The following is a 27,977-nucleotide window of genomic DNA, read 5'->3' on the forward strand; positions in this document are numbered from 1 at the left end:
GGAGAGCAGGACAAGACAGTGAGTTCTGAGCAGAAAGCGCAGAGAGTCTAAGTAACGTCCAGAACAAAGGAAGGGCTCAGAAAGAATGACTATGGACTTCGCTACAATGTTCTCTGTCCAGGCTATTAGGTCACCCCAGGAAAATACACAGCTATTTGAAAACTGAAAAGAGCTTTGTGTCCGCCCTCCAGCTGCTCCCTTGCCTTCTTGCAGGCTTTGAAAACAAATCAATGATAGATGCTCACAAGGCATTCTGTTTAGGCTTTTGCTACTCAAAATGTGCTCTCTGGCTCAGCAGTCCCGGCATCACCTAAGACCTTGCTGTAGCATCAGGGGCTCCACCGGAGAACTACTGGGTCAGAATCTACATTTTTTTCCCAAGACTAAGGGGATTCCCGTGCACATGAAAACTTAAGACATAATAGATCACCAAGGAAGGAAAATGCAAACATCAGCAGGTTCCCACTGTCCCACCGTCATGTCCCATTGTCCAGGAGCCTTCAGTAACTCCCCCTGCTCTTGGGCTAAAGCTCCAACACCTTAAGGTGGCCTTAGACTCTCCCCTCCAGCCTCCTTTCCTCACCCTCCCCTTCTTGTATTTCACCCAAGCCCAACTTAGAGCAGCAACAGGAATCAGCCAGGCTTTCTTTTTCTGCTTTGTGTTGCACGTGTTTCTGCTACTTAAAACAGGACTGTCTTAAAGCCGCTAATTAAAAACAATAAACATTTAAAAAGAGGCCTCCTGGCCCATTGGAGCCCAGTGAATGTGCATGTGGCTAGGTCAGTGCATCAGCTCTGTACACAACTGAACTCAAGAAGCAGAGCTCTCCCCAGGAGGGTTCTTCAGTCAGTAGCTTTCAGCCAATGGCATTTCTCAAGAGACCTCTTTGTTTACACTTGGATGGACTCTGACAGCAGCTCCCACACCAAAGAATGACAATAGGACTCTTGGGAGCCCTTCTTAGTTGACCAACTGCTGTAATGATTCGTTGAAATGCTCTACTTGTCTTTCCTTCTTCAAAAAGACCTAGTGTTTCGTGTTGTACATGATATGGGTGTCAGCTATGTTGACAAGAATGTCACAAGCTCTTTCACCAGCCAACCTGAAGAGCTTCCTCGTGTCGCGGAGTAGAACTGAAGCTCCCTCCTGTATGAGGGAAGTCACTGCTGTCTGCTAAGACTGGCATTGATTTTTTAATTTTTCTCGGTAAGTGGACGAGAGAGCTGGGTATTATCATCACAAATTCTGCTACATGCAGTCCGTACAAGTTAATTACCAATGTCTTCATAGCAGAGGCACTCGTTCACAACTAGCCAGAGAGAGAGAGATGGTTATTCCTCAAGTTCCAGAGTATCAAAGGTAGACCAATCGTGGCTTGCGGACTCTACATTTTGCCAAAATTTCTTTATTCGACAGATACTTTTAAGAGCCTAGATTATGTTCAAAGCACTTTGATGATTAGAGGAAAAAACTGAGATATTTCCAATGGAATCCAGGAAACCACTTGGCAAGGATACTACATTGTATCTCCAAAAACTGCATTTTTGGAGTTTGGATTTTGCAGTGCAACCAAAATCACTCAGTCTCTTGAGGTCTGTAATTTAAAACAATACAAAATTTATTATCATACAATTCTGGAGGTCCGAAATTCTGAAATGGGTCTCACTGACTTAAAATCAAGGGGTCAGCAGGGCTGTGTGTTCCTTCCAGAGGCTCTGCAGAAGAATCTATTTCCTTGTCTGTTCCAGCTTCTAGAGGGTGCCTTCATTCTTTGGCTCACGTTCTGCTTTCATCTTCAAAGCCAGCAATGGCTGGCCAGATATTTGTCACATTGCATCACTCTGACTCTCCTGCCTCCCTCTTTTACTTATGAGGACCCTTGTGATTACACTGGGACATGTGAATGGTCTAGGATAATCTTCTCCTGTCAGAGTCAGTTGCTTGGCAACCTTAATTCTATCTGCAATCTACATTCTCCTTTGCCGTGTAACATGACATAATTACAGGTTCTGGGGATTAGGATGTGGGCGTCTTTGGGGGACAATTCCTCTCCCTATTACAGGATCTGATTTAATTTGACCAAACTCACTGGAGATTAATAGGCAAGAAGGAATGATAATTTATGACTATTTACTATGAAAAATAGAACTTCAGGGTAGTGGAGTCGGTGAGAACGCCCATGGTGGCTGGTCAGCACCTTCTTTCCCTGTAGGCAAATTGACAGGCACATCTACTTTTAAATTTAGTTCGTAAGGACAGCACGAAATTAGAGCATCAAGTCAAGCTGAATGACTTAATGGCTAGTGAAATGAATCAAAAAAGAGAGAGAGAAGGGGCCCCTGGGTGGTTCAGTCCTTAAGCCTTTGACTTGGGCTCAGGTCACGATCTCACAGTGTGTGGGCCGGAGCCCCACATCGTCCGGCTCTGTGCTGACAGCCTGCTTCACATTCGTGTCTTCCTCTCTCTCTGCCCCTCCCCTGATCACGCTCTGTCTCTGTCTCAAAATAAATAAACATTAAAAATTTTTTTAATTTTTTTTTCAACGTTTATTTATTTTTGGGACAGAGAGACAGAGCATGAACGGGGGAGGGGCAGAGAGAGAGGGAGACACAGAATCGGAAACAGGCTCCAGGCTCCGAGCCATCAGCCCAGAGCCTGACGCGGGGCTCGAACTCACGGACCCCGAGATCGTGACCTGGCTGAAGTCGGACGCTTAACCAACTGCGCCACCCGGGCGCCAACATTAAAAATTTTTTAAAAAAGAGGGAGAGAGAGAGAGAGAGAGAGAGAGAAGGTGTTGGTTGGATCCATCTCTGCGACAGAGAGCTAGTCTCCCTCGGTATTCATTTTACTGGCATATTAAAAGATTGTAACTTAATGTGGCAAAATAATTTATTGAGAAAAGTATTTGTATTTTATTGTTCATGATAACTTATTAAGAAATGCACTTGTTTTATTCTTAGTGCTTTGCAGAAAAATCCAAAGGAATTGAGACCACTTTTGTGTTAATCTCCCTGCCCCTAAGAGGATCAGTAGGGCTTGGAGTACCCCAGGGCGGAGTTAAGGCATTGTGTATTTAACTTAGTTAGATTGTGTGGTATGGTAAGCAGAAAGGCAGGAGTTGCCTGAGTGGGAAGTGGCTTCTTCAAAGAGAAGATTTTTTTTTTTTTAGTTTATTTATTTTGAGAGAGAGAGAAAGAAAGAACGTGAGAGCACGTGTGTGTGTGTGTGTGTGTGTGTGTGTGTGTGTGTGTGTGTGTGTGTGTTCCTATGCGCATGCGCATGAGGGAGGGCTAGAGAGAGGGGGAGAGAATCCCACAGCAGGAGCCCGTCAGCGCAGAGTCCTATGCAGGGCTCCATCTCGAAATCTGTGAGAACATGACCTGAGCTGAAATCAAGGGTCCGATGCTTAACCAACTGGGCCACCCAGGCACCCCTGCCTTTTTGTTTTTTAATGGGAAGGGCAGAAAGGGTCTGTGAGAGAGGGATAGACTCTCTGAAGGGGCAGCGTTTGAATGCTGAGTGACTGCATCCCTAAGAGCCTGGTGAAGGACCCTTGTACCCACACTTGGTATAGAGTGATGGCACTGCTCAAATTAGTAAATTTCAAAAATGAGGATCTCTCTAGTGACCATGATGGAAGAGACCAGAAATGTTACATAGGCACTTGAGCTCTTGAGAACCTTTAGGGAGGGAGCAAGGCTCGCTAACACATGGCACATTTTTCCTGCTACCTTTTCAAGTGGGGATACCAAGTCAACTTAATTTGATATAGAAACAATTTTAGAAAAATAAGGTTTTTTTCTTTTCTCTTCTTTCTCTTTCTTTCTTTCTTTCCTTTTCTTTGCTCTTTCTTTCGTATCCAAGTTCCAGAGAAAGATTCCTACCAGCCACAAAGGATTGAATCTAGGCATTTTAGCCTTTCCTTATCAAACAGCCCATGTGGAAATGACATAAGGAATTATCTATACTGGGCCAGAATGCTACCAGAAAGACTAACAAAATGTCAGGCAAGAAATACTGAGGTACCAGGTCGTCTCTGGGAAGACGACGTGAAAAATGTAAAATGTGGTTGATGGCTTGAGGCACAAAGGTAGGAAACAGTGAAGTATGTCCTCACAGCAATTGGTGGGCCATTGAGAGCCTTAGCATAATTGAGACACGAGTGAGAGAAGAGACTGGAAATTGGGCTGAGATCATAGTAAAGAACACTTTAAATGTTGACTAAGAAACTAAATGTTGGACACTTCAAGTGTTTCCAAACATGGGATAATCTTAGCCTCATGTCTTTCCCTTTCAAGGGATGGCATTCAAATCACACCCCGCAAGCCACGTGAACAGTTAGCAAATACATGGAACACCAGAAACATGTGAAGTACAGGGCCAGGTCTGGGGGGAGGGAGTTGTGGGGGAAGTAACCCAGAACTGAGTAAGGTCCCCTGGGTCGACAATCCAGAGGGCAAGACGGAATACAAACAGCTTACTGTTTCAGTTCAAACAGCAGATTACTGGGTACCCTTGCACTCATGTGGGACCCCACATTTTTACGTATACCACATTTCTTGTGAAAAGAGACCACAGAACAGGTGCAGCTTCTGGTTCTACTAGTCCCGCTAACTAAGGGCATCTTCAAAGAGGATGGGGAGAGGAGGAGGGGGGGGGCTAAGGACAAGGTTTACTGGTTTTCCGTCAGACCCAAGGCACGTGTCCTTCCTCTTGCCATTTCCACCAAAACAGGCTGACCCTGGGGATCAAGGTTGGCTCGTGACAAAATACTTTTGCTCGTGACGAAAGGGGAAACAGGCTCGAAATGGAGTCATTTGCCCCCACAAGAGTAAACCAAGAGTTCCTTACAGTTTCAGCTACGCCTTGAACGCGCCCTCCAATCAGTCTGGAATGAACTGATGGCACTAGTGAGGTTAGACTGGGTGAGAAGCCCCGCCCCCTGCCTGTCCCTCAGAGGAGAGTGACCTTGCTGGAAATCATCCTTTCTTTTGTTTATGGCTTCCTTGTCCCACCCCTTTTCTGCCGTTAAAAACCTTCCCTTTTTGTACAGAGCTCCCTTCTGTGAGCCTGATTCATGAATCATTGAATAAAGTCAATCAGATCTTTAAATTTACTCAGTTAAATGTTGTGTTTTTTAAAACACATTTTAGCTTCCTCTGTCTCTGAAAGGTAGAACCTCTTTCAGGGTATGGCATTTCTGAACATGCCCTCACAGACCCCCAGCTACCTATCACTGGCAGAAGCAAGTAGTAAAGTGGCAGGATTACTCTTCCTTTTGAATGAGGAGCACGACAAACCCAAAGCTAGGCTCTGGCACCCTAAAGGAAAGCAAAATAGGGCAAGACTTATGAAACTTCAAAGAGTTTCCGGGGCCAGAAGGCATCTCTTATCTTAGCATGTTGCTTTCCCTTGGGCTTTTACTCCAAAGAAGTATTACATCCTGATGATACATCTTAAATATATTTATATATGTTTATAATATTACATATATATAATGTATATAATATATCATATATAACATATATACTATGCATTTTCAATATATATTTATATACATGTATATACATACATACACATATACCTTATTATGGTAAAATATACAGAACATAAAATTTACTACTTTAACCATTTGTATGTATCCAATTCAGTGCCATTAAGTACATTTGCAATAATGTGCAACCATCACCACTATCCATCTCCAGAACTTTCTTATCATCCCAAGCAGAAACTGTACCCACAAAATGATAATTTCCCATTTCCACTCCTCCCGTCTCTGGTAGCCTTTATTCTCTTTTCTGTCTCAATGAGTTTGCCTATTCTAGGTTCCTCACGTAAGTAGCATCATCATACAAATTTGTCCTTTGTGGATAATGGAGGTTTCAGACACACAGGAAGGAGGAAAAGAAACTGAGACAAGCCTAATGCAGCCTGGTTCTTTTACCCCTTGTCACATGCTGACTTCCCTCACATGTAGCATCATCCCTTCTTCCCTGAAAGTCATGATGTCAGCAGACTCCTTTTCGTAGCTTCCGAGGCAGTTCATCTCATTTCGTTCCTGTTTTGCATGGAGACTGATTTCTCCTTTGCTGACTTCGTTAGCTGAGCTCAACAACAGGGTCGCGTCCCTGCTCATGGCACAAATCACGTCTTGTGAAGTCTGGCTGGGTTTGGAAGGGCAGCTGCCAGGCTTCTGCTCCCCTGTGAGGCTGGTCCTGGCCACAATGGAGACTTGTGTGTGACCAATGGGTGCTGGGCAGGAGCCCAGCTAGATAAAGCCGTGAGTTGTTCCTGATATGCTCACTGCCCTGGGGCCCCAGGGCGTGGAGGGCACTGTGACCTGGAAGATGACCTTCCCCATGAAAAAGAAAACCAACCTCTGCTTTTCCTGAGTGGTTTTTGGCTTGTAATTATCAGTGACTTTCTCAGCATTGAACAATTGATTGGGCAGTCTTGGAAAGCCCAAACTCAGCATTTAGGACTTAGGAAATTCTACCTCCAGAACTCTAATCTCAGAGGGGACAGTCGATTTCCAGTATTCCTTATTTGAAACACCTGTCCTTGAGCTTTCTCTCTTAGTTGTAGAGATAAGCTTGCAGAATGTGGCCTCCTTTATTTGTGATTAGATGTTGAATGTGGATGTTCAGGTTTATAGGATGCCCACATAACAGGGCATAGGCCAGCCTATTTACTTTTGATAAAGATGATTCCAAAGTGACTTCAAAGGGGACTGACCAAATCTTACCATCTTGGTCTAAAATCTCCTAGTGTCCCTACAAGAATGCTTTCTTTGCCTTGGATTTGTCCAGTCTACCACCTAGTACAGTTTGGTTTCTGTTGGTTGTTTTTTTTTTTTTTTCCTTTGAATAGTAGACTTACTGGTTTACTTTGCATGACATTTTTTCTGTCCACTTCCTCCTGATTCCTTTCCTCTTTTAATTATTGCTTGAAAATTCTCATGCTTCGCCCCTCGATTTCATTATTTTTCTGTGTAGCATGGTGGAAAAGGGACATAAGGTTTGGTTGATGGAGACCTCGGTCTTCAGAGCCCAACTGTGCTTTACGAACTGTGTGACCTTGGACAAGTAACTTAACCTCTTTAAGACACAGAGGAAGAATCTGCGGAAACAAATGATATTCCGGAATATTGACAGGATGGCTCAAAAATAATTTGTAAAAGTACCCGAGCCTGCATGTACATTTTTTTTTTAGTTTAATGTAAGCCCTTCCCAGTCTGTCTTCAGCCGATCCGAATTCCTGAGACAGGACCCCAAAAGTTCAGAGTCCTTTCCGGCCTAAGCGGTTCTAGGCTCCAAACAGGCTGTGCTCAGTGTTAAGTCGGATGATTGACAGCTAGTGTTCACCAGACTCTGACTTAGGATCAGAGACTACCTGACGCTGCCCCTTAGCCACTCCAGTCTAGGCTGTGCCAAGAAAAGCGTGTTCCAAAGAGACATCCAGCAAATAAAGCCCAACATACCCGTGAGCTGGTTCCACACCTGAAGGTGACCCAGGACAAAGCCAAAGAACCAAGGCGGGGTGCGATGCGGTTGGCTTACCCTGCAGAAGGGAGTCTTTTAAGTAATCCTAGATCGGCTCACCCGCTGCCTGTTGCTACCGGGGCAGGTAACTCCAGATTCTTCCCCCAAGAGAGGTTAGGGCTCTGGCAGAGCGTGTTCAGCCTCCCTAGGGGCGCAGGGACACCGTGCACTCAGCCCTACCAACGGTCAGGGCTTCGGTGTCTGAGCGTGACAACATTCTGTTTTGGTTGGCAGCTTCTCGCCAGCGTCCAGCTAGATCTGGACGCAACCCGCGGCACCCCTCGCTTCCAGAGGACTAGGTGATGAGTAGGTAGGACGGAGGCTGCCAGGGAAGTCGCCGTCGTGGGGCTCCGCGCGGAGCAGCCCGCTGAGGTCACGCTCGGGGGAAGCTTTAGGTCTCGGTCGGGCGCGTAGATCTCTGTGCGGACGAATCCCGAATACTCGGCAGGATCACGCGTTCTCTCAGGCAATTGCGCTGAACGCCAAATACCGCTGTCCGGCGGGGGAGGGGGGGGGTGCTGGGAATTCGCGTCCGCCAGGTCTGCGGGCATCTCGGTATTTCAACCCCAGAAAGCCTGTTTGCAGCTCAGCCCCCCCCCCCCGCCCCCGCTCCCCCCAGCGAGGGAACGGCGTGATTTCGGGAGGGAACGCTGGGGGAGGGGAGCACGGCGGCCCCCGGCTGTCCCAGCCCGTGTCACCCGGCTCGGGGGTGGGCGGCCGAGGACACGGCCGCGGCGGTGGGGGCAGCGCGGGGGCCGCAGTTCCTTCCGGCTCGCGTCCTCCGCGTCTCCTCGCCGGCTGCAGGCCCGGCCGCGGCGCTTCGCTTCCTCGGGGACCTTCTCGGATTGCTGCGGTGGCCCGGGATTTCGATGGGGGTGGGGTGGCGGCGGCGTGGCAGCGTCAGGGCGCCGCTTCCCCCTCCTCGCTCCCTCTTTCCGCCGCGGTGGCGCGCGCCCGGAGCCCAGCGAGCCGGGAGCCGACGCGATGCGCGCACCTGGTGAGCGGGGGTGAGCGGGCCGGGGGCGCGAGGGGCGCCGGAGGTGGGTAACGCCGGCGCGGTGAGGCTGCTGCAGCGGTGAGGGGGGGAGGGGCGAGGGGCTCCGGAGAGGCGTGCGCGAGCTCGGGGGCACGCCGGGGCAGGGGCCGGGCAGTGCCGAGGCCACTGGGCGAATGGAGGAGGGGGCTGCTCTGCAGGGGTGGCGGGTTTTTATGGAATCGACCTGGCAAAAGGGGGCGACCCCCGTGCTCGGCTTGGATCCGGAAGGCTCAGGAACGGAACCTCGAAGACACTTCAGCGCCGGGCGACGGTCAGTGAGCCCAAAGCCTGCGCCCTGCGTGGCCCCAGGCACCGCGCTCCGGGCGCGCAGGCTTTTCTCGGTTCCCCAAAAGCGCGCGCACAGATGGCGAAGGCCCGCGGAGGACCCCCTCTGCACACACCCAGCCCTATGTATGGATGGCTGGTGGCCCAAACCCATAAACTTTCAGTTACTTAACCGAGCTGGGTTAGTGAGCGCACGGCCGGTTATGTGGTCCCCAGCGCCCACCGAGAAGTCCACCTGCTGACACTGCGGCGGGGAAAGCGGCGCTGCACCCCCACCCCGCTCCAGCCTGCCGGTGGCGGCGGTGAGGTTCGCCACCCTCCTGCCACATTGATACCGTCAGCCTGGAGAATGTGGAGAACCGCCGGAAGAGGGGTTATGTAGCCCGAATGGGAATCAAGACGATAAGGAAGGGGTATGTTCCGGAACCGTGCTTACTGTGTTATTGCAATGGCACTTGGCAGGATCTCTGAACTGGCGGTATGTTGGGAGAGCGCAAAGGACTGAGGGTCTGCAGCCTTGGGTTCCGGGGACTCTGTCCTGAAAGGCTGAGTAGCAGCAGTGAGGTCTGGGCAAGTCAAGAAACCTTGTTTGTGTGAGAAGCAGCAGGGTGATCCCTGCCCTACCTCACTGGACGGTAACTGGAGGAAGAGTAGGGTTTTGAAAAGCAGAAGTGTGGTTTCTATAAATTAAGGTATCACCACATTGCTGCGCACACCTCCCTCCTGGCCGCCAGCAGAACCTCGTTTGGAGCAGAGGTAAGGCAGCACCTTCAGGGTAGTGCGGGCACTTTCCCGCTTACCTGTCCACGATGTCCGGGTGTGGCTGTTCCTCAGTGTTTCGTTCAGGGCCCTCTTGCGAGCAGTACTGCCTGACGCTGCGCATCAGTGTGACCTCAGGGTTCAGGAACTGTGCCTTCCTCATCTTCTTTAGGGCCGAAGGGAGATGCTAGGCAAGTTGATGAAAACCGGTCGTGGCCTCTGGGGGTTAGATTTGATTTGAGATGCTCTTCGTGACTCTGAAAACATCCTTAGCCTTCTGAAGTTGGAGGTCGTGTTTTCTGACGCAGGGAAGACTGCCAGCCCCAAGGATAAACGTGCAAGAATAAGCGTTTTAACTGGAATGGTCTTTAGAGGAGGATAAGCAAAGAGGTCAAGAAAGACTGCGTTGCTCGCGAACACATTTTCCCCACCTGTCTGAGGGCACACAAAGAATAGCTTTGTCAAATTTGAATAGTTTCCCTTGTTACTAAATTTAGATTCGTATTTCTCATATGGAAAGGAAAGAGTCACATGGTTGGTTGCATTACTGTTAAAATTGAAGCAGTGCTTTTTAAATAAGCTTGTCAAGCCTTCCAGAGATTATAAACATGAGCAATAGTAATGCCTGTGTGTCATATTGTATCCTTTCTAAAGAGATAAGTAAGGTGTGCAAGTCAATATTACCAAGACCTCTGATTGTTTTTGCGTTGTCATTTTTTTTTTTTACCATTTACTTATTTTTGAGAGACAGAGCTGTAGCAGGGAAGGGGCAGAGAGAGAAGGAGACACCGAATCTGAAGCAGGCTCCAGGCTCTGAGCTGTCAGCACAGAGCCCGAGGTGGGGCTCGAACCCATGAACTGTGAAATCGTGATGTGAGCCAAAGTCGGAGGCTTAACTGACTGAGCCACCCAGGCGTCCCGAGTTTTCATTTTAATTAAAAAGACTTGAAAGATGACTCATTTGCAAAGTTGGGAACTAAAACTAGGTCTCCTTAATTGTGCTGTCATACATTGAAGTCTAAGTCTGTAAAATTGCACTTATGGTGATGATAAAGCCAACTTTTATGGAATAGTGTCTGTCGGACTGAGATATGCATGTTACAATTCGTTAAGTTCTCACAACAATCTGTAAAAAAAACTGAAGCACAGAGAGGTTAAGTGCCTTGCCCAAGGTCACACAGCTGGTAAGTGAGGAATTTCTCAGATTGGCATAAAAATTATATTTGATTGGGACTCTTGTTTTCCCCCCTTAATTTTTGTGCTGTTGTATCTTACACATACAGAAGCATGAGGGTGAGATTGGGGGGCTCTGGAGCAAGGTTCCAGGCTCCCAGTGCTGAGCTTGCTGCTCAGTTGCTGTGTGTGGTCTTCACTTCCTTTTCCTAGGCCTCAGTGTTCTCATCCACAAGATAGTAATAATAATCCTATATTGAATGATGCTTTATTTCTCACGTGTGAACTGTGAAAGGGAAATACTCCCGCAGGTAAAAGGAAGTCTCAGAGGCAGGTGTTTTTGTCGTTGTTAACAGTAGGCTGCAAAATGACAAAGGAGAAGCAGCTGAAATGATCTACACACTTAAATGTGATCTGCTCAACAACTAATGTTTGAAAATTCCTTAAAAAAATATTTTGGTTTAGGGGCGCCTCGGTGGCTCAGCCGGTCAAGCATCCAACTTCAGCTCAGGTCATGATCTCATGTCTCATAGGTTCAAGCCCCACATCGGGCTCTGTGCTGACAGCTCAGAGCCTGGAGCCTGCTTCAGATTCTGTGTCTCCCTCTCTCTGCCCCTCCCCAACTCGGTTTCTCTCTCTCTCTCTCAAAAATAAATAAACACTAAAAGAAAAATTAAAAAAATACTTTAGTTCTGTTCTTGGATCCTTAGTTTTACATTTACTGAAAGAGATAAATGTAAATTGGACCTCAAAGTTTTGGGGGCAGGTGACCTTGAAAAGCACCCATGGCCAACAGGTGCTCTGCTCTAGTTGATTTCAGGTGATGAAGACTGAAGGGCGGTGTGGGATTCTTTTTAATCCTTAGGCTCTTCTACATTCTCTTATTTCAACAATCTATAGTGGGTCAGGAAACAAGTGTCCTGGGAACATATGTAAAGTACCTCCCTATTCTCTTTCTTTCTTTGGAAGCTGTTTTTAGAAGACAGCTTTTGGGATGGCTATTTTACATACGGTAGGTCGGGAGACTTGAGCTTTTATTTTTGCACATTTTAAGAGTGTTTTAAACCGTCAAATCACTTGAACTGTCCTATGACATACATAAAACCTGTTCTTTGTTTTGTGTTGTTTTTCCTGCTGGCTCACTCTTCGTTTAAACTCGGTCTCTGTGGAGATTTGGGCCAAGGTCACTGACATTGCCAGCAGCTACTTCGTGCTTGATAAACTTGGATATTCTCTAGAAACGTTTGAATCTCTGAGATTTAAAGGTCTTTCCTTCATCCCTGTGCTGTTGCGGGTAAGAATGTGAACTTGGGAGCAAGACTGCTTGGGTGTGCAATGCTCCCATTTATTGGCTGTGCGTCGGGTCTGCATCTGTAAAATGAAAACAGTGTTGTTCTATCTACCTCATAGGTTGTTAGAGGGATCAAGTGCGTGTGTGTGTGTGTGTGTGTGTGTGTGTATAGAAAATCTAGAACAGTTCCAGGCACCTACTAAACTGCATGCAAGTGTTAGTTATGAGCCGATGACGATGGCTAAGATAATAGGTGAGTACTCTGGAGGGAAAAAAAAATAGAGCAGTAAATGAGGATAGTGTGCACCTTAGGGATGCAGTTTTAAAAAGGGTGATGAGGAAAGTCTCATTCCAGAGGTACTTTTGAATAAAGATGGTGGTGCCGAAGACTATAGAGGAGTGTAGGGGAGGGGTGCAGAACGGTATAGAGGTGTAGGGATGTAGAGGTAATAGATAAGGAGGTCAGAGAGGTAACTCAGGGACACACGGACAGATATTGCAAGTGTTGAAGGGTTTATTTTTGTTTGTTTGTTCGTTGGGACCAGCAGAACCTCCCTCACGGTGCTGGTTTAAAGAGAAGGGTGGGTGTCTGACCTCTGGGTGTAGGGTCTGGGAACCGGTGCCCAGTTACTGGTTGCCATCACATTGATGATGTTGTCTTTACCAGTCCTTGGTTTTGTTTTGTTTTTTTTTTTTCCTTTTCTTTTTCTAGATAGTTCTGCTGTGGCATTTTCACTTCTTCCTCTCTCTTCTCTATACCTACTTTAGGCACACATATTCAGTATGCCTCTTATTTGCTCTCTTTCCCCTTTCAGCTTTCAGTACCTTAGTTTGCAGCCTGACTTAGAGCGAGTGCTCCTTCCATCCCTCTGCCCATGCACACCAGCATTCTCCAGGCTTCCTAGACCTTGTTTGAAGAGAGATGGGTACTTCCTCCCATCTCATTTTTTTTTTTTTTGGACAGCATTATTGAGATTGAGATAGAATTCACATAACCTGCAATTCACCCATTTACAGTGTACAAGTTAGTGGCTTTAATATATTCACAGATATGTGTCCTCACCGTCACGGTTGATTTGAGAACATTTAGAACCTCAAAAAGATACCCTGTACCCGTTAGCTCTCACTGTTTATGTTCTCATTCCCTCCTCCCCACCCCCCCCCCAAAAAAAAAAACCCACTCATCTATGTTTTGTCTGTATGGATTCGCCTATTCTGGACATTTCATAAAAATGCATCTGGGGGCGCCTGGGTGGCGCAGTCGGTTAAGCGTCCGACTTCAGCCAGGTCCTGATCTCGCAGTCCGTGAGTTCGAGCCCCGCGTCGGGCTCTGGGCTGGTGGCTCGGAGCCTGGAGCCTGTTTCCGATTCTGTGTCTCCCTCTCTCTCTGCCCCTCCCCCGTTCATGCTCTGTCTCTCTCTGTCCCAAAAATAAAGAAAAAACGTTGAAAAAAAAATTTAAAAAAAATGCATCTGTAAATACGAAATATCTTTTGTGCCTGGTGATTTCACTTAGTACAGTGTTTTCGGGGCTCACCCATGTCACGGTGTGTGTTAGTACTTCGTATTGTGGCTAGATAATACCGCATCGCATGCAGCCCCACACTTGGTTTACCCGTTCATCAGTTGATGGACATTTGGGTTGCTTGCCCCTTTTGGCTTCTGTGACTATTTCTGCCGTTGACATTTGTGCGCAAGTTCTTGCGTGAGCACATGCTTTCGTTCTCTTCGGTATAGCCTCAGGAGTGGAATTGCTAGGCCAAATGGTAACTGAATGACCATTTGAGGAACTGCCGGACGGTTTTCCAGTATGGCTCCCCATTTTATCTGGCCCAAACATGGGAACTTTGCCATTGTTCCAATGCAGGTCCCTACGCTTACTTCGGGTAAAGTTTTGAATTTAATGTTTTTTGTAAGTCTTATTCAGTTATGTGATGTTCGTGTGTAAGTAATTTTTTGTTTGTTATTGTTTTTTTAAATATTGTTTAATGGTTTGTTTATTTTTGAGACAGAGGGAGAGACAGAGTATGAGCAAGGAAAGGGCAGAGAGAGAGGGAGACACAGAATCGGAAGCAGGCTCCAGGCTCTGAGCTGTCAGCACAGAGCCTGATGCGGGCTCAAACCCACGACCCTTGGGATCATGACCAGAGCTGACGTCAGACGTTTAGCCAACTGAGCCACCCAGGTGCCCCTGTTTGTTACTGGTTTTTATATAAAAGGTTTTAAGTAAAACATTACTTGAGTGGTAGTATGTACCTTTAGGTTACAAGACGATTTATTGGAAAGCAAGAACAAAATGTTATGTTCATGAATTTTTACATTACATATCAGTATCCCTGTGCCTCTATAAGGTTTATAAATAAATGTTGGAGCTGTTTGTACAATGACTTTTGTTTTTTACACAAATAGGTGTAATCATAACATTCTGGGCACAACTGTTCTAAAGACATGGAATCAAATATAGTGGTGTGGTTCTTAATCCTTTGTTTTGTGACAGATTTAATAGGAACGTTCTTAAATTTACATTGCTAACGAAATTGAAAATATCCCAACTTCAGCCCCAGTGATATACATAAATAGGAGTGGAAGGAGCCTTGGATCAGGTGTCAGACTTTTGTTTTTTTGTTCTCCTGGTAAATTACTGATGGTGAGGCCTTGGGCAAGCCCCCTAAGTCCGTTCCCAAATTGGCATAATACCACTTGAAACGCTCCGTGAGAGTGGTCACTGTGACCTACGCGGTGACCACAGGAAGTTAGTCATTTGTGTGTCTTAGGCAACCTTGCAGTTTTCTCAGGCACATGGTTCGTGTTCCTTGGTCTTTGCCTTCGTGGGGTCTTCCCCGGCGGACCTTAGCCCGCGCATATGTCACAATTGCTTTCTGTCCTTCCTCCGTGTTCTCCTGATGGCGGACCTTCCAAGTTAAGGGTCACTGCCAAAGTTCAGGCGGGCAGGGAGGAGTCCATGTGATGCCACCAGCCTCATTGCCATATGCCATTGCAATAGAGCACTGCTTCCTTCCTGGTGCTGTTAGTGTTCGAACACAGAGTTCAGCATGTGCCGTGGTGAGGGCGCAGCTGTGTGAAAATGGCAGTTGACTCTGATTGCGGACCGCGTTGTGGAAGCTCTGGAGTCGCGTTACTGGGCCTCGAAAACAGTCGCCCTTCTGTTTGATAAGTGATGGTTTGAGTTTCTCAACATCCTTGGGGGTGGGGATTTGTCCAAACGCAGAGCATGAAGGGAAGTAGATACGGAAAGATGGGGAGAGGACCGGGGAGCTTTGTGAACGAGACACCGTCCATGCTCTTTGCTCACCTGCATTTCGTTATTACTGAGCATGCTCAGTAAGCCGCCTTAAAGTGGGCATAAGCGAATTTTACCCTTTACCCCAACTCTCGTTTGTGATTTCTGTTCTCTAGCTTCCTTTATCCTAAGGAAACAGTTGAACAGAAATTTTAGGTCGTGATCTCCAGCTTCTTCTAAAGGTTGACATCTGTTCTCGATTTTCTTTCCTAGGCGACAGAAATAACCAGCAGAACCATTCTTAGGTACTGTTGGTTTGTTCATTCGTTCATTGTATTCACACTCAATGCGTGTTTGGTTGAACACCTATTATGTGCCCCTGTTCTACATTCTGGGAACAAAGCAGTGTCCAGAGTACAATTTTTTTTTTTTTTAAACAGTCATCCTCAGAGATTTTCCATTCTAGTGGGTGTTCGTGTTTGAGGCTAAATACGATGGGGATTAATGCCAAGGAGTAAGGAGAAAACCAGAGGTGGGAAGCGGGGCAGGGGGTGGGGGGAGAGGAATTACTGACTGGGGCAGTTGCCATGACATAGGGTGACCATGGAGGCCTCACTGAGGAGGTAACCTTTAAGATCAGTCTTCAGTGCTCCTAATCATGTATACAATTGGTAGTTAGTGCTGGGGCAGAGAAAATCCTAAATCCGAAATCTGACATGCTTGTGTCTATTCATGGAGTCACTTTAAGATCGTTAGGGGTATTGGGAGCGAAAACTGCTCATCTGCATCAAAATTCTGGCTGCTTATGGTCTGAAAGATGTTTATGAGGTCACTGTAGAGGTCACGGTGGCTCATGCCCAACCGAGTCGTCCATCCCTTTGGCAAAAGCTGCATCTTTGCAGTGAGTATTGTGGCTCTGAGCTTGTCCTCATTATGCAGTCGTTCGTGATGGAACCACTGACTTTGATGGGCAGAGACCCATCTAGAATGACTTGCCAGGGGGAGTCCAGGAATCTCTCTTTTGTCTAGGACCTTTGCTGCCGCATATATGTTAACTAGTGGTAATCTGGCCTGTGCTCACCCTCAACAGGAAAATCACAGTAGAAATGATGGTAAGCTTCGTAATCTTCCTTTACAATGTTTTGGGAAGGGGGCCTGGGTGGCTCAGTCGGCTAAGCGTCTGACTTCGGCTCAGGTCATGATCTCTCAGTTCGTGAGTTCGAGCCCCATGTCGGGCTCTATGCTGACGGCTCGGAGCCTGGAGCCTGCTTTGGATCCTGTGTGTGTGTCTCTCTCTGTACCTTCCCTGCTCTCATTCTGCCTCTCTCTCTCTCTCTCTCTTAAAAAAAATAAACATTAAAAAAATTTTTTAAGTGTTTTTGGAAATAGATTTTAGCTTTGTACCCAAGCCTTGCTAATTCAAAGGACGTCATTTATCACAATGGGACGCATTTTGGGAAGATGTCAACCACTGCTTAAACCCATACTACCTGCCGGCCGTCGGCACTGATGTATGAATGTATAGGTTCAGTCACTGTCTTCCCTCTGCCGGAATGTAAGCTATTGGAAGAAGCATGGACTTCTTTTGCTCCAGCGCCTCCAAAACAAAAACAGTGCCAGTCATGTAGTAGCTGCTCAATAAATATTAAATTGATTACCAGACGACAAGCAAGGTGACAGTGAGCCAAAACACCCTATGATGGTATTTCATGAATTATCTGTTGCCCCAAAGATCAGGCAATGGCGATGTGGACCCCCGGGGCTAGGGCCAGTGCTTTGTTTCTAACCATGGCTCTCTCCTGTGTCAGTCTCCCTCTCAGAGAGGCTCATGCTCCCGAGTGACCGTCCAACCTGGCTTGTCATCCTCTCTCTGCCGTGTCTTTAGACATGGCTTTGAATCTCTATGGGCCTATCCCAGCTCTAAAATGTGCTCGTTTTATAACCTGGAAAAGCCAACACCTGCTGGTTGTTTGTGTGAAACAAGAACACCTTTCTAGAAGGAAGTGGAGCAAGCACCGCTTCTGGAAATCACTTTTGAAAAGGAAGTCTGTTTTTGCTCAGTGCCGCTAAGTCAATTCCGTGTCTGGGAGGCTCATAAAGAACATCATTCTTTGTGAACCGTTGTCTTTAATCTGTTTGTAAAACACACAGGGATCCCTGCCACTTGTCATTGGTTTGAGGCTGTACATTTTTTTATGTGATTTCACATCTGTAATCATCTTCCCCCCCACAAGAACAGCTATGACATGTAAAGAATTGATCATAGAATATGACTCATACAGCTTCATTCTCTTGGAAACAATGACGTTATCATGAGCTATGGACTCAGAACTAAAAGTTTAGCGAAAGAAAACTAATAAAAAGCAACATGAACAAAATTGCTCACCGCTATATATTTTATAACTGCCAAAAACTAAAAATACGTTCCCGTCCATAGTCTGGCGAAGTAAATTATGATCCTTTTATACTATAGAAAGTGGTAAGATAGTTGAGTGATATACACCCTCAAGAACTTGTTGAGAGAAAAAGAAGTTTCATTATAGATTTTGTCCAGTGTGAGCTCACGTGTACGTATAAAAGAGAAAAGAAAACACATCTTCTGATCTGCCCTATGTATGTTAATTCATAGGGAAAAGTCTGGAAGGGATGAAGTGGTTACCGATGTCATTTCTGGGACTGAGGTAGGATTGGCAGGTTTGGCACAATGTGAGTGCTTCATCCACTCTAGGCTTCCGTGTTTTTGCCGTTTCATAAAAACACAGTCATGGTTCCCATTTGTAATTGTGATACTCGGAATTATTGGAGGGGAAAAGACATGTGACAAAGAGAAATTGGGGCACCAGGTGAGATTTGAGGTCTGGAGAAGGAAGACGAAGCACTTCAGATGAATTCTGACAATTGCCACCACATCCCATGGTATTTTGTGAGCAGTGATTTGGAGCTCACACAGTATTGTGCAGTATTATATGTATACCATATACACACACGCACACATACGTATATATATATATGCATGTATATATACATTATTTCAAAAGGTTTGACCTAGGATGGAGGGCCCCCACATCAAGAAAACCCAAGGAATTTGGTACAGTTTTCACATGTACCTTCTTTTGGTCTATTTGTAGACGTTGAGAAAAATGTCATATCTTCAGGAAACATGGATTCACTTCTATCCTTGTACAAACAATTCTGTCACAGTAACAGAGCAGTTGTATCTACCACGGAAGTCTTCTCTCTAGCTCACGATGTTATTTCCACCGTTGAATTTGCTCTTTCAGTCCATAAGTTTATTGAGGTCCCGCATGCAACCATCGGACCTGGCAGAGAACAGACAAGGCCCCATGTTCTTGTGGAGCTTATCGGCAGGGGGGGACTGTGGGGGGGGGGGAGGGGAGTGGAAAAAAAATGAGGAAGTGAGACTACTAGGATGAAAATTAAGCAAGGTGATGTGATAGAGAGTAACTGGGGAACTACTTTAAGAGAGGTGGTTAAGAAAGACTTCTTTGAGGAAGTAATTGATAAACCAAAGCATGCAACAGGGCAGGAAGGAGCCAGATGTATGATCAGTTGGGGGAAGAACGTTCCAGGCAGAGGGACTAGAACAGCAGCAGTAGGGTGGGTGAGAGCTTGTAGCACGTACGAGTTTAGTGAGTGGTTGGGACTTAGGGAGGGTGGACAGAGATAAGTGAGAGAGGTCTGCAGGATGGGATCATGTCATGCCTTAAGGACAAGGTAAGGATTTTGGATTTTATTTTCAGAGGTGATGGGAAGCTGGTGGGGGGGTGGATGGTGATTGGGGGAATGACACCTGATTTACGCCTATTTTTTAAAATATTTATTTTATTTTTGGGAGCGCACAAGCCAGGGAGGGGCGGAGAGGGGGGACAGAGGATCCAAAGCAACCTCAGCTCTGACAGGCTTACAGCAGCGAGCACCGTGTGGGGCTCGAACTCATAAACTACGAGATCATAACCTGAGCTGAAGCTACCGACCGAGCCACCCAGGTGCCCCGTGACTTACACTTAAAAAGATCTCTCTCTGCGTACCTCTTGATTGTAAGTTGGCCAGAGTTGAAGCAGCAAAACCCACTGGAAAGATGGGAGGAGGCCCGGGTGGGAGAAGATGGTGACTTAGATTAGGGCAGTAGCTATAGAGCTGAACTTGCTAATGGATTAAAGATGGAGAGCTAAGGAAAGATAGGATCAGAGAGGACTTCCAGAGTTCGGGCTTTAGCACCTGGGAGGTGTGGTTCCTGAGATGGGAAAACTAGGGAGGAGCAGACTTGGGCGAAATCAGGGTCTGTTTTGGATGTGTCAGGTTGTGGTGCCCCCTGGATGAATGTCAAATAGGCAGTAAAATATTGTAGCCCATAGTTGGGGGGGGGGGGGCATCAGGAGTAGGGATCCAGGTGCAGGCCATCTGGATACATAACGGTGGTATTTAAAGCCCTGGAACTGGGGTGCCGGGGTGGCTCAGTCAGTTAAGCATCTGATTTTGGCTCGGGTCATGATCTCATGGTTCGTGAGTTCAAGTCCTGCATCTGGTGAGCATGAGCCCTGCTTCTCTCTCTCTCCCTCTCTCTCGGGCCCGCTCTCACTTATACCCTGTCTCTCTGTCTCTCTCTCTCAATAAATAATAAATAAATAAAGCAAGCCAGCCTTGCAACTGACTCCCAAGCCTCAGCTCACCACCTTGTAGCCCTGTTCTCCACACTCCCCTTACGCTAAGCTCACCGAAGCAGACCACTTTCATTTCTTCCTCTTGCTGACCTTGCTTGTGCTTCCAGGGCTGCTTGGAGCCTCCCAGTGTGAAGGACAGTGGGAGCAGTAGAAAGTCACGGGCTGGGCCAGTGACTACGGGGACCAGGGTGCTTCTCTCTTATCATAAACTAAGTCCCATAAAACAAAGTTTTTAGTGCTGTGAGTTGCCCTCAGTTTCACATGCCGCTTGTCTGCTTTGTTGAAATACAAGCACAGACTAAACAAAAATGAGGAACTGTGAAAATGTATCTTTACTTCTGAATGGTATTCCCATTTCGGGTTTGACATGTAATTTCGTTGGAAGAATGCACGGCTGTCTTTCACTTTTATCTGTCGTATCAGCAGTTTGCTTATATGACTGTGTCCTTGTATAAAAGCAGTCCTCGTTTATGCCCTGAAAACCCTTTCCTATCCTGATGTCACGCCTCGTGTGTTTGCTGCCAGTTTTATTGCTGATTTGTTTGTTTATTTCTTGTCGATCCAAGTGGAATTTACTGTATGGTACAGAGCGAAGTACAAACTTATTTTTTGTTTCTTCTCCTCAAAAGATTTTGGAGTTTACAAATAGGACTGAGTTCTTATTTACCTCGAATGATTTTTGCTCGTTGCAGGTAAGCTCTCTGGACCCCAGCTGGCCTCATGGTGAGTTCAAGGCCCTAATCCAGTAGTCCAACGGAGTTCACGCCACCCTGAGCCTGGAAAGATGGTGTCACAGTCTATGGGCCGGCAGGATTCTCCTGTGCACCCTTGGGAAGGGGTCAGCAGTGACCCTGGTGACGTTGAGGACTCGCCCAATCTCCTGGACACTGACCAGCCTCCTTGCAAATCAGACGTCAGGTTCATGAGGCACAGAGCTGCCTGGATTAACCCCCAGTGTGCGCAGCAGCAGCTACAGGATTTGCCCCCTCAGGTGCCGACAGCGGGGAACGGTGGGAACCACTTTGGAAGGGATACCGCCTGTTCCCTGGGCCCTTCACCGTCGTCCCTTGGGGACTCCATGGTGGAGACATCACTGTCCAAGGATACTGCAGACTCTGCCTGGGGCTCAGGTGACAAGAACAGCGACTTCTCTTTTACCTCCAAGGGAGAGCAGGCAGTGCTCCCAGGAAAGTCTCCTCAGATGTCTGTGTTCACAAGCTCCAAGGCTGCCTCCTCGTGGCCGGAAGCTGACAGCGCTTTTTTGAAGCCTTCCCATCTGACAGCTTCCGCTGGTGAAGGTAACTTCAGTCGGGACTTGCCTCATTCTTGTCTGTTCACACGCAGGCTTTGCCTTGGCCTAAAGCCTGTCTTACCGTCTTTCTCATGAGGACAAAAGTCCTGGCTTTCCACTCTGATTGGAGGCCAGTGCATTAGCTCATTTAATATTCTTCAGCCCAGCTACCTGGATGCCTGGATGGTCACAAAGGGTAAAAACAACTATTTCCACTCTCCTTCCATAGCAAGATGTCATCTTTGCTCAGCTTAAGTGGTAATCCATGCCAGCTGCCATCTTTGGATGGTGTGTGCCTTTGGGAGCGTCCAGCTCATGAAGTTGCTGGCAAGGGAGAGTATTAGAAGTGCTCTCAATCCAGTGTGGTGGGAGAATGTGTTTCCAGACAGACTGGGCTCCATTTCACACTAGTGCTTTCGTAGGAGGTGAACTCACCTCACCTACACTTACCTGGACAGGGTGTGACTAGAAACTAGTCAGATTTAAAAACACTAATCGCAATTTCCCCAAAGACTATACAAAACCTTTTTTTTTTTTTAACTAAAACAAGGGCTTCCATTGCTATGAAGTAATGCACATATTCCTAAAATAAGATAATGCATGCAAATGCCACTCAAGAGTCAGTAACTTCTCTTATTGTTGTTACAATTTGTGGCATTCTGTTTTTTTTAATGTTTATTTTTGAGAGAGAGAGAGAGAGAGAGAGAGAGAGAATGAGTGGGGGAGGGGCAGAGAGAGAGAGATACAGAATCTGAAGCAGGCTCCAGGCTCTGACCTGTCAGCACAGAGACCGACGTGGGCCTCCAACTCATGGACTTTGAGATCATTACCTGAGTCAAAGTGGGATGCTTAACCAACTGAGCCACCCAGGCCCCCCAATGGCAATCTAAATTTTTAAAAATATATTCGTCGTGTTGTATTGGTGTTAATTTATATTCTTGTTAGAGCCCTAGTTCAAAGAGTCAATGAAGTTTCTTTCTTTCCTAGCAGTCTGAACACTGCTGGCCTGCCTGTGTGTGTGTCTGTATGTAGCCATTTATTTATTTCTCACTAGCAAGAACCACCCCTCCACCTTTCCTAAAATATGGGGTTTCTTTGTTGTACTGGAAACACTTTTGAAAAGCTGAAGATGATGACAGTCTTTTAACATATTATTCATCGCTTAAGAACAGCAGATTTTGAGCAGTCTTAAAATGGGGTCATTTTGAAAGAAGAACCAGATTTGAGCAAAATGACACGTTCTACCGGAATTGGTTCCGCAATTTAAAGTTATCCTGGAGTTTGTCTTTCTCCCATAAAGAAAACAGGTACCCTGGCCCCTTTGTCCACAGACAATAGCCCCCAGCAATTTCTCTAAGTACCTTTAAAAACCATCTTCACCTTGGTAGGGGGATTCATCCCATGGGATTAAAAAAAAAAAAAAAAGGAAGTCCTGAGAGATCTGGTCTTTCTTTGCTGTGGGACAGCATTGCAGAGAACAGGCATTTACTACTAAGACACAAGAGTTTTCCTATGACTGCTGCATCACAAATGATAGCAGCACACTTTTCCTTTTCTAGATAATGTGGTAGAGAAAGGCCCTCCCCCACCCCAGCCTATAAGAATTTCTTGAGGCTGGAAGAAACAATCCCACAGTTCCTTTTTTCCTTGCATAGGATTTACACATTTATAGAGCACATTCACATGCCTTATCTGCTTTAATCTCCTAAGAGGTAATTATCCAGTTTAAGGCATGAGGGCATTTCAAGGCAGAGGCACAGCCAGCTGGTAGAGAGAGAACTGGACCTGGAATCCTCACTGTTTGATTCTTCTCTGTCCTTTTTCTTCTATACTCGGGGTCCTAACACTATGACCCGCAGGCCAGATCCAGCTGGCCTCCTGGTTTTACAAATAAAGTTTTGTTGATGTTGCTGATGGCTGCTTCCTCACTCCAGTAGCAGAACGACATAGTGCAACAGGTGGCCCTCAGATCCTGCGATATTCACTCCCTGGTCCTTTGCAGACAATGCTCACCCACCCCAGATGGATCCTGAAGCTAAGAGATTCAGCGTCCTTCATGGACCAGTCCCTTTCTTGGAGAAGAGACGGGATTGGGTGATTGCGGGCATCTCTGTCTGTCCCCCCGAGAGCTGTCTGATCATCAAGACGTCTAAAACATTTTGTTCTAATTTAGCAGGTTGGGATAACCGAGCTCTTGAGGCTCTCACAGAAAGACTTTGCCTTAAATGCTCCAGGAAGAAGTCACATGACAGGAATCATTTTGTTCTGATGGTGTTCCTGCCGGTAATGGAGTGGCTTCAGGGTGCAGAATGGATGAATCAGCGGAATATACCCTCTGTGGTTTCTTCTTGTTATTGGTCTGGAGGGAGACCATTTTAGAGAAGCAATGCTGGCCTTTCCAAACAGATTATCTCTCTAAACAAGAAGTTTGGGGTCAGTTGCAGTGCATGGGAGAAGTGATCGTATAATTCTTAGGACGCTGCTTCTAGACTGTTCCTTCTGGCCCTTCTCCATCTCTTTTAGGTAGTTTCCATGATCCCCTCCTCTTTCTACCCTCTCCTCCTCACTGGTCTCCACCATTCCAGTGGTTCTCCCATCCCTCCTCTGAGGATCCCTCCCAGTTTGCTCCAATGGGCTCCTGTAGAAACGATCACCATAAAGGCAATGTCTGCAAAGCCTACCACCGGGAGGATCTGTCTTCTTCTGGCACCCTAATGTATTCTAGAATTCCGTTAATGTTTAAAAAAACAGGTTTTAAAGGCCACTGCCTAGAATTGTTTTGTTTTCCTTGAACGTCTTTTTCTCCATTTTTAATAACTTGCTGCCTTGGCAGGTGCTGTTCCAGTCGGTAGAAGAACCACTTCTTTGAATTCCTTCTCCCCAGAAGCATTCTTGCTCCCTGTCGATGTAGAAAAGGTGAACACATTTTTTTTTCTTTAAAACACACACACACACACACACACACACACACTCACAGAGTGTAAATCCCTTAGATAGTGTTGTTCTGATTTAAATCTGGAAACTTCACTTGATGAAGGGTGGCAAATAGGTTTCGTTTCAGCCTTTGGCTAGCACAGGCCACCAGGAGCTAAGGAGGGCTCTGAGGCAGCCCCTGTGCCCAGCTGGGAAGTTTTCCATGATTGATGCATGGGTCTACCATTGGGCCATGCACCGTGTGGGGTGTATATCACAGTAAATTCAACTTAGCTTGATTTGGGTCTCAGTGGGCTAAATTTGATGTGTCTGGAAGATATGGGCTGTACCTTATGTGATAACTCAGTTAAATGAACATCTTAATTTTTTTTAACGTTTATTCATTTTTAAGAGAGAGAGAGAGAGAGACAGGGTGTGAGCTAGGGAGGGGCAAAGAGAGAGAGACACAGACTCCGAAGCAGGCTCCAGGCTCTGAGCTGTCAGCACAGAGCCCGACACGGGGCCTGAACTGAAGGACCGTGAGATCATGACCTGAGCCGAAGTCGGACGCTCAACCGATTGAGCCACCCAGGTGCCCCTTAAATGAACATTTATATTCCTATACGTTAACTCTGCTTAAATACGGCGTCTTGATTTTCAATTTAATACACCCTCAATAAAGAACAGTTGGTTATGCTTGCAATTTAACTGATAATTATTTTTCTGCAGGAAAATGCCCACTTTTACGTAGCGGATATGATGATAGCAGCCATGGAGGAAATAAAGTGTACCATCCTCGGTCAACAGCACACACAGAACTGGAGCGTAGAAGAAGCCAGTGCGTCGCTCGGGAATGATCAGGCGGACCCCGAAATGGCCTTTTATACGAGCATAAAGCAGGAATCTGGGTCTTCCGATTCTTCTGACAGTGGCTACGAAGGCAAGTGGGGCAAATCAGAGAGACTTTGCGCTGTGTTCTTGACGTACATCTCTTTTCCTGTCACACCCCGAAGTATGTCTTCAAGTCTTTTGTCTAAAACGTCCTGAATAACCATCATCCTCACCATCTCTGCCGTTTGGGCTTGGCATCCATTATCCTGCTCCCCTCTGTCGTTACATTGATGCGTTGTTCTGATTTGGACTCCATCCTACTTTGTGTTTGGCAGTGGCTGCTGGCTTCCCTCTTTCCCTGGTTTCTGCCACGTGGCCTTCTGCCAGCTCTTCTCACCCATTCCTTCTTTTTTCCAAGTAGACCTCTTTTCATTCATTCCACAAACCAGGACTCTGAGGTCCTGGATGCCGGGAATCAACAGGCAACAAGATACATTATTACTTCCCTCAAGGAACATCCCTGCGGGAGCTGGATAGACACCAGAGGACTGTTGTGTGGGGTCAGCCTGGTAGCGGAGGCAGGGGCGCCATGCAGCGGGCCCCAGAGCAGGAGGAGCGGGCCTTGCTGTGGCAACCAGGGAATGCTTCCTGGTGAGGAGGGTACCTCAGCTGAGAACTGAAGTTAGGGCGTGTCATTTTTCTACCACTTCCTAAATGGGAGTCCTGCTTCAGTCCTAGATTCTTTCTCTATATTCACGTCCTGGGAGATGTTGTCTACTGCGGTATCTTTCCATGATTCTCCCCTGATATCTCCCAAATCTGGGTTTCCCCTCCCGTCCCTCTCGGACAAGTGTTTGTTCCAATCTGCGGGGACCTGTTTAGCTGGTTGGCAGGTAACTAAACTAACTTAACGTGTCTACACTAGTTATCTACTCCTCACAACTCCCTTCCTTTACAAAAAAAACGAAAAGATGCCCTTCGTCTTGATTTCCTTGACTTGAGCGTCTTAATCAGGAGCCTTACAGTAATGAGGGGAGAACTCACTCCAGGCAATACTGGGCAGCACAATGCCTGGCACAAAACCTATGTACCATCAACGGCTGTTGAATGCACTACCTGGCTCAAATTGAGGATACAGAGCATCCTCAGTGAACCCAGTGGTGGGAACCACAGAATGACCAGTGCGGAGGATCTGGCCTTTCTGGGGCCCCGTGGTCTCTTATCACGTTGTGCAATTATTTTGTTCTCCTTTCCTGCAGCCTGACTTCTCCTCCTCGTGCAGTATCTGGTTTCTGCTCTGCAGCTCTGTGGTCTTCCTGACTGCCGGCCGGGACCTCACAGCTCAACCCGGTCTTGCAAGGACCCCAGGTCCACGTTCGCAGGGAAGGGCGCGTGCGGAGGCGGGCTCTGATTGGGCGCCCCCAACTGGTCAGCCGGCCGTGGCCAGGGGAGCGAGGGAATGTGATTTGGACCATCATCCCCACTGAGGCCACTCCTGGGGAGAAAAGAAACGATTCCTGTTTCAGTAACTCTCGTACTTTATCTTTGACTCTTTCTTCTTCTTTGTGCCTGTGTCCCTGCCCTGCTTCTAGTGAACAGATCGGCCCTGACTTTTCAGTAATCGTGACATCCCCTCCAGTCGTTCCCTATTCCTGCCTTTGACCTGGACCACCTCAGCCACTGCTGGCCAGTCATTCGATGGGAAGTGCCGTTAGGTGCTCAGTGCACATTTGCTGCCTTTGATTGTCTCTTTACTCACAGCCTCTTTCCTTTCCTCGAATCCTGCACACATCTGGCTTCCTAGGACAACTTGTACTCCTCTAAGATGGCCTGCTGACTTTGTGTCACATTTTATCCTGGACTTTTTAGCCTCGTGGGATGCAGCTTCTCCGTACCTTTCCAGCAGGCATCTCCCGCCATTTCTCATGGGCTTCAGGAACCCTGGCCTGTCAAAGTTGACAGTGGACATGTCTCCCAAGCTCTTGCCTTCCTCCCTTAGCTTGGTCTAGGCTCCCCTGGAATGCTGGTTCCCCAGGAGCTTCCCGTTAGTCCTTTCATCCCTCCCCTCCTTTGAAAGCAGTCTCCTGCTGCCAGCACTGTGACAGGCTCCCAGATTTGCATCACGGGGCAGGGGCACCATTCATACAAAGTTAAGCATAAATTGTGCTCCAGAACTTTCTATAATTGTCCACGTGCGTGCCTCAGTCCCTCCCAGAGTTGCACGGTGTGGAGCCCCGCCTTCTTGTGTTTTCTTAGACTTATGTGTGTCCGTGTCTCAGCTCCTTATGAGGTTTTAATCTCATTGCTGGGTAAGTATTTGTCTTATTTGAATTTGCCTTCAGCTTGGTGCCTTCCTCAAAATCGGTATTTTATAAATATTTGTTGAATGGTTGAGTGGAAGCTCGTGTCTAGCTCAGTTTTTTTTAACGTGAATGTAAATATGTGAAATGAAACCGTAAAACATCTCTACCACCCCGATAAAAATACGCATCCTTTATTAAGTGTCTCTCCTGTGACATTTATGGTGAGAGATGCCACTCCATCAAGGTAGGTCAGTATTCTTCAAGTTAACAGGTGGGTCTTGAGAGCATTTAAACACCAACCAAAGAAGAGAAAGTATCCGCGTTCCCCTCACCTAGAGTGAGCAATGCTTTCTGGAACTTTTATTATTATTATTTTGTATCAGTGGTATAGATTTTTGTGTTTGTACTAAGTGTGAATGTATGTTACTGTGGATCATGGTCAAAAGGGTGCCAGGAAGCACAGAGAGCTAGGGGAAGTTGTCCCTATTTTACCCAGAAGGAAACCAAAGCCAAGAAGTTGATTATCCATAGTCACATAGCTAGGATCGGACAGTGTGGTTTTAAACCCTGGCCAGTTCACTGCAAAGCCCACGCACATAACCTCTGTGTAACCTGAGGGCTGGAATTT

At 46.9% G+C, this 27,977-nt stretch overlaps 1 protein-coding gene across 11 annotated transcripts in view; it reads left to right on the plus strand.

The window, feature by feature from the left end:
• Positions 1-8,403: 8,403 nt before the first annotated feature.
• The window catches only part of RUBCNL (rubicon like autophagy enhancer), a 39,218-nt gene continuing 19,644 nt past the window's right edge, over positions 8,404-27,977 (plus strand). For 3 of the 11 annotated variants that reach the window (XM_027064852.2, XM_027064843.2, XM_027064851.2), the window contains exons 1-4: positions 8,406-8,542; positions 20,704-21,309; positions 24,136-24,218; positions 24,945-25,155. In XM_027064852.2, the coding sequence (XP_026920653.2) occupies positions 20,796-21,309; positions 24,136-24,218; positions 24,945-25,155 (808 nt within the window). In that variant the 5' untranslated portion in view covers positions 8,406-8,542; positions 20,704-20,795. Of the gene's footprint in view, positions 8,543-9,210; positions 9,345-9,490; positions 9,623-10,099; positions 10,810-10,832; positions 12,093-16,358; positions 16,442-18,729; positions 19,065-19,109; positions 19,388-20,703; positions 21,310-24,135; positions 24,219-24,944; positions 25,156-27,977 lie in introns of those variants that run through there. The other 8 variants (XM_053215569.1, XM_053215566.1, XM_027064849.2 and 5 more) reach the window with 8 other exon arrangements.

The sequence above is a fragment of the Acinonyx jubatus genome, chromosome A1 (genome assembly GCF_027475565.1).
Source record: "Acinonyx jubatus isolate Ajub_Pintada_27869175 chromosome A1, VMU_Ajub_asm_v1.0, whole genome shotgun sequence".
NCBI lineage: Eukaryota > Metazoa > Chordata > Mammalia > Carnivora > Felidae > Acinonyx > Acinonyx jubatus.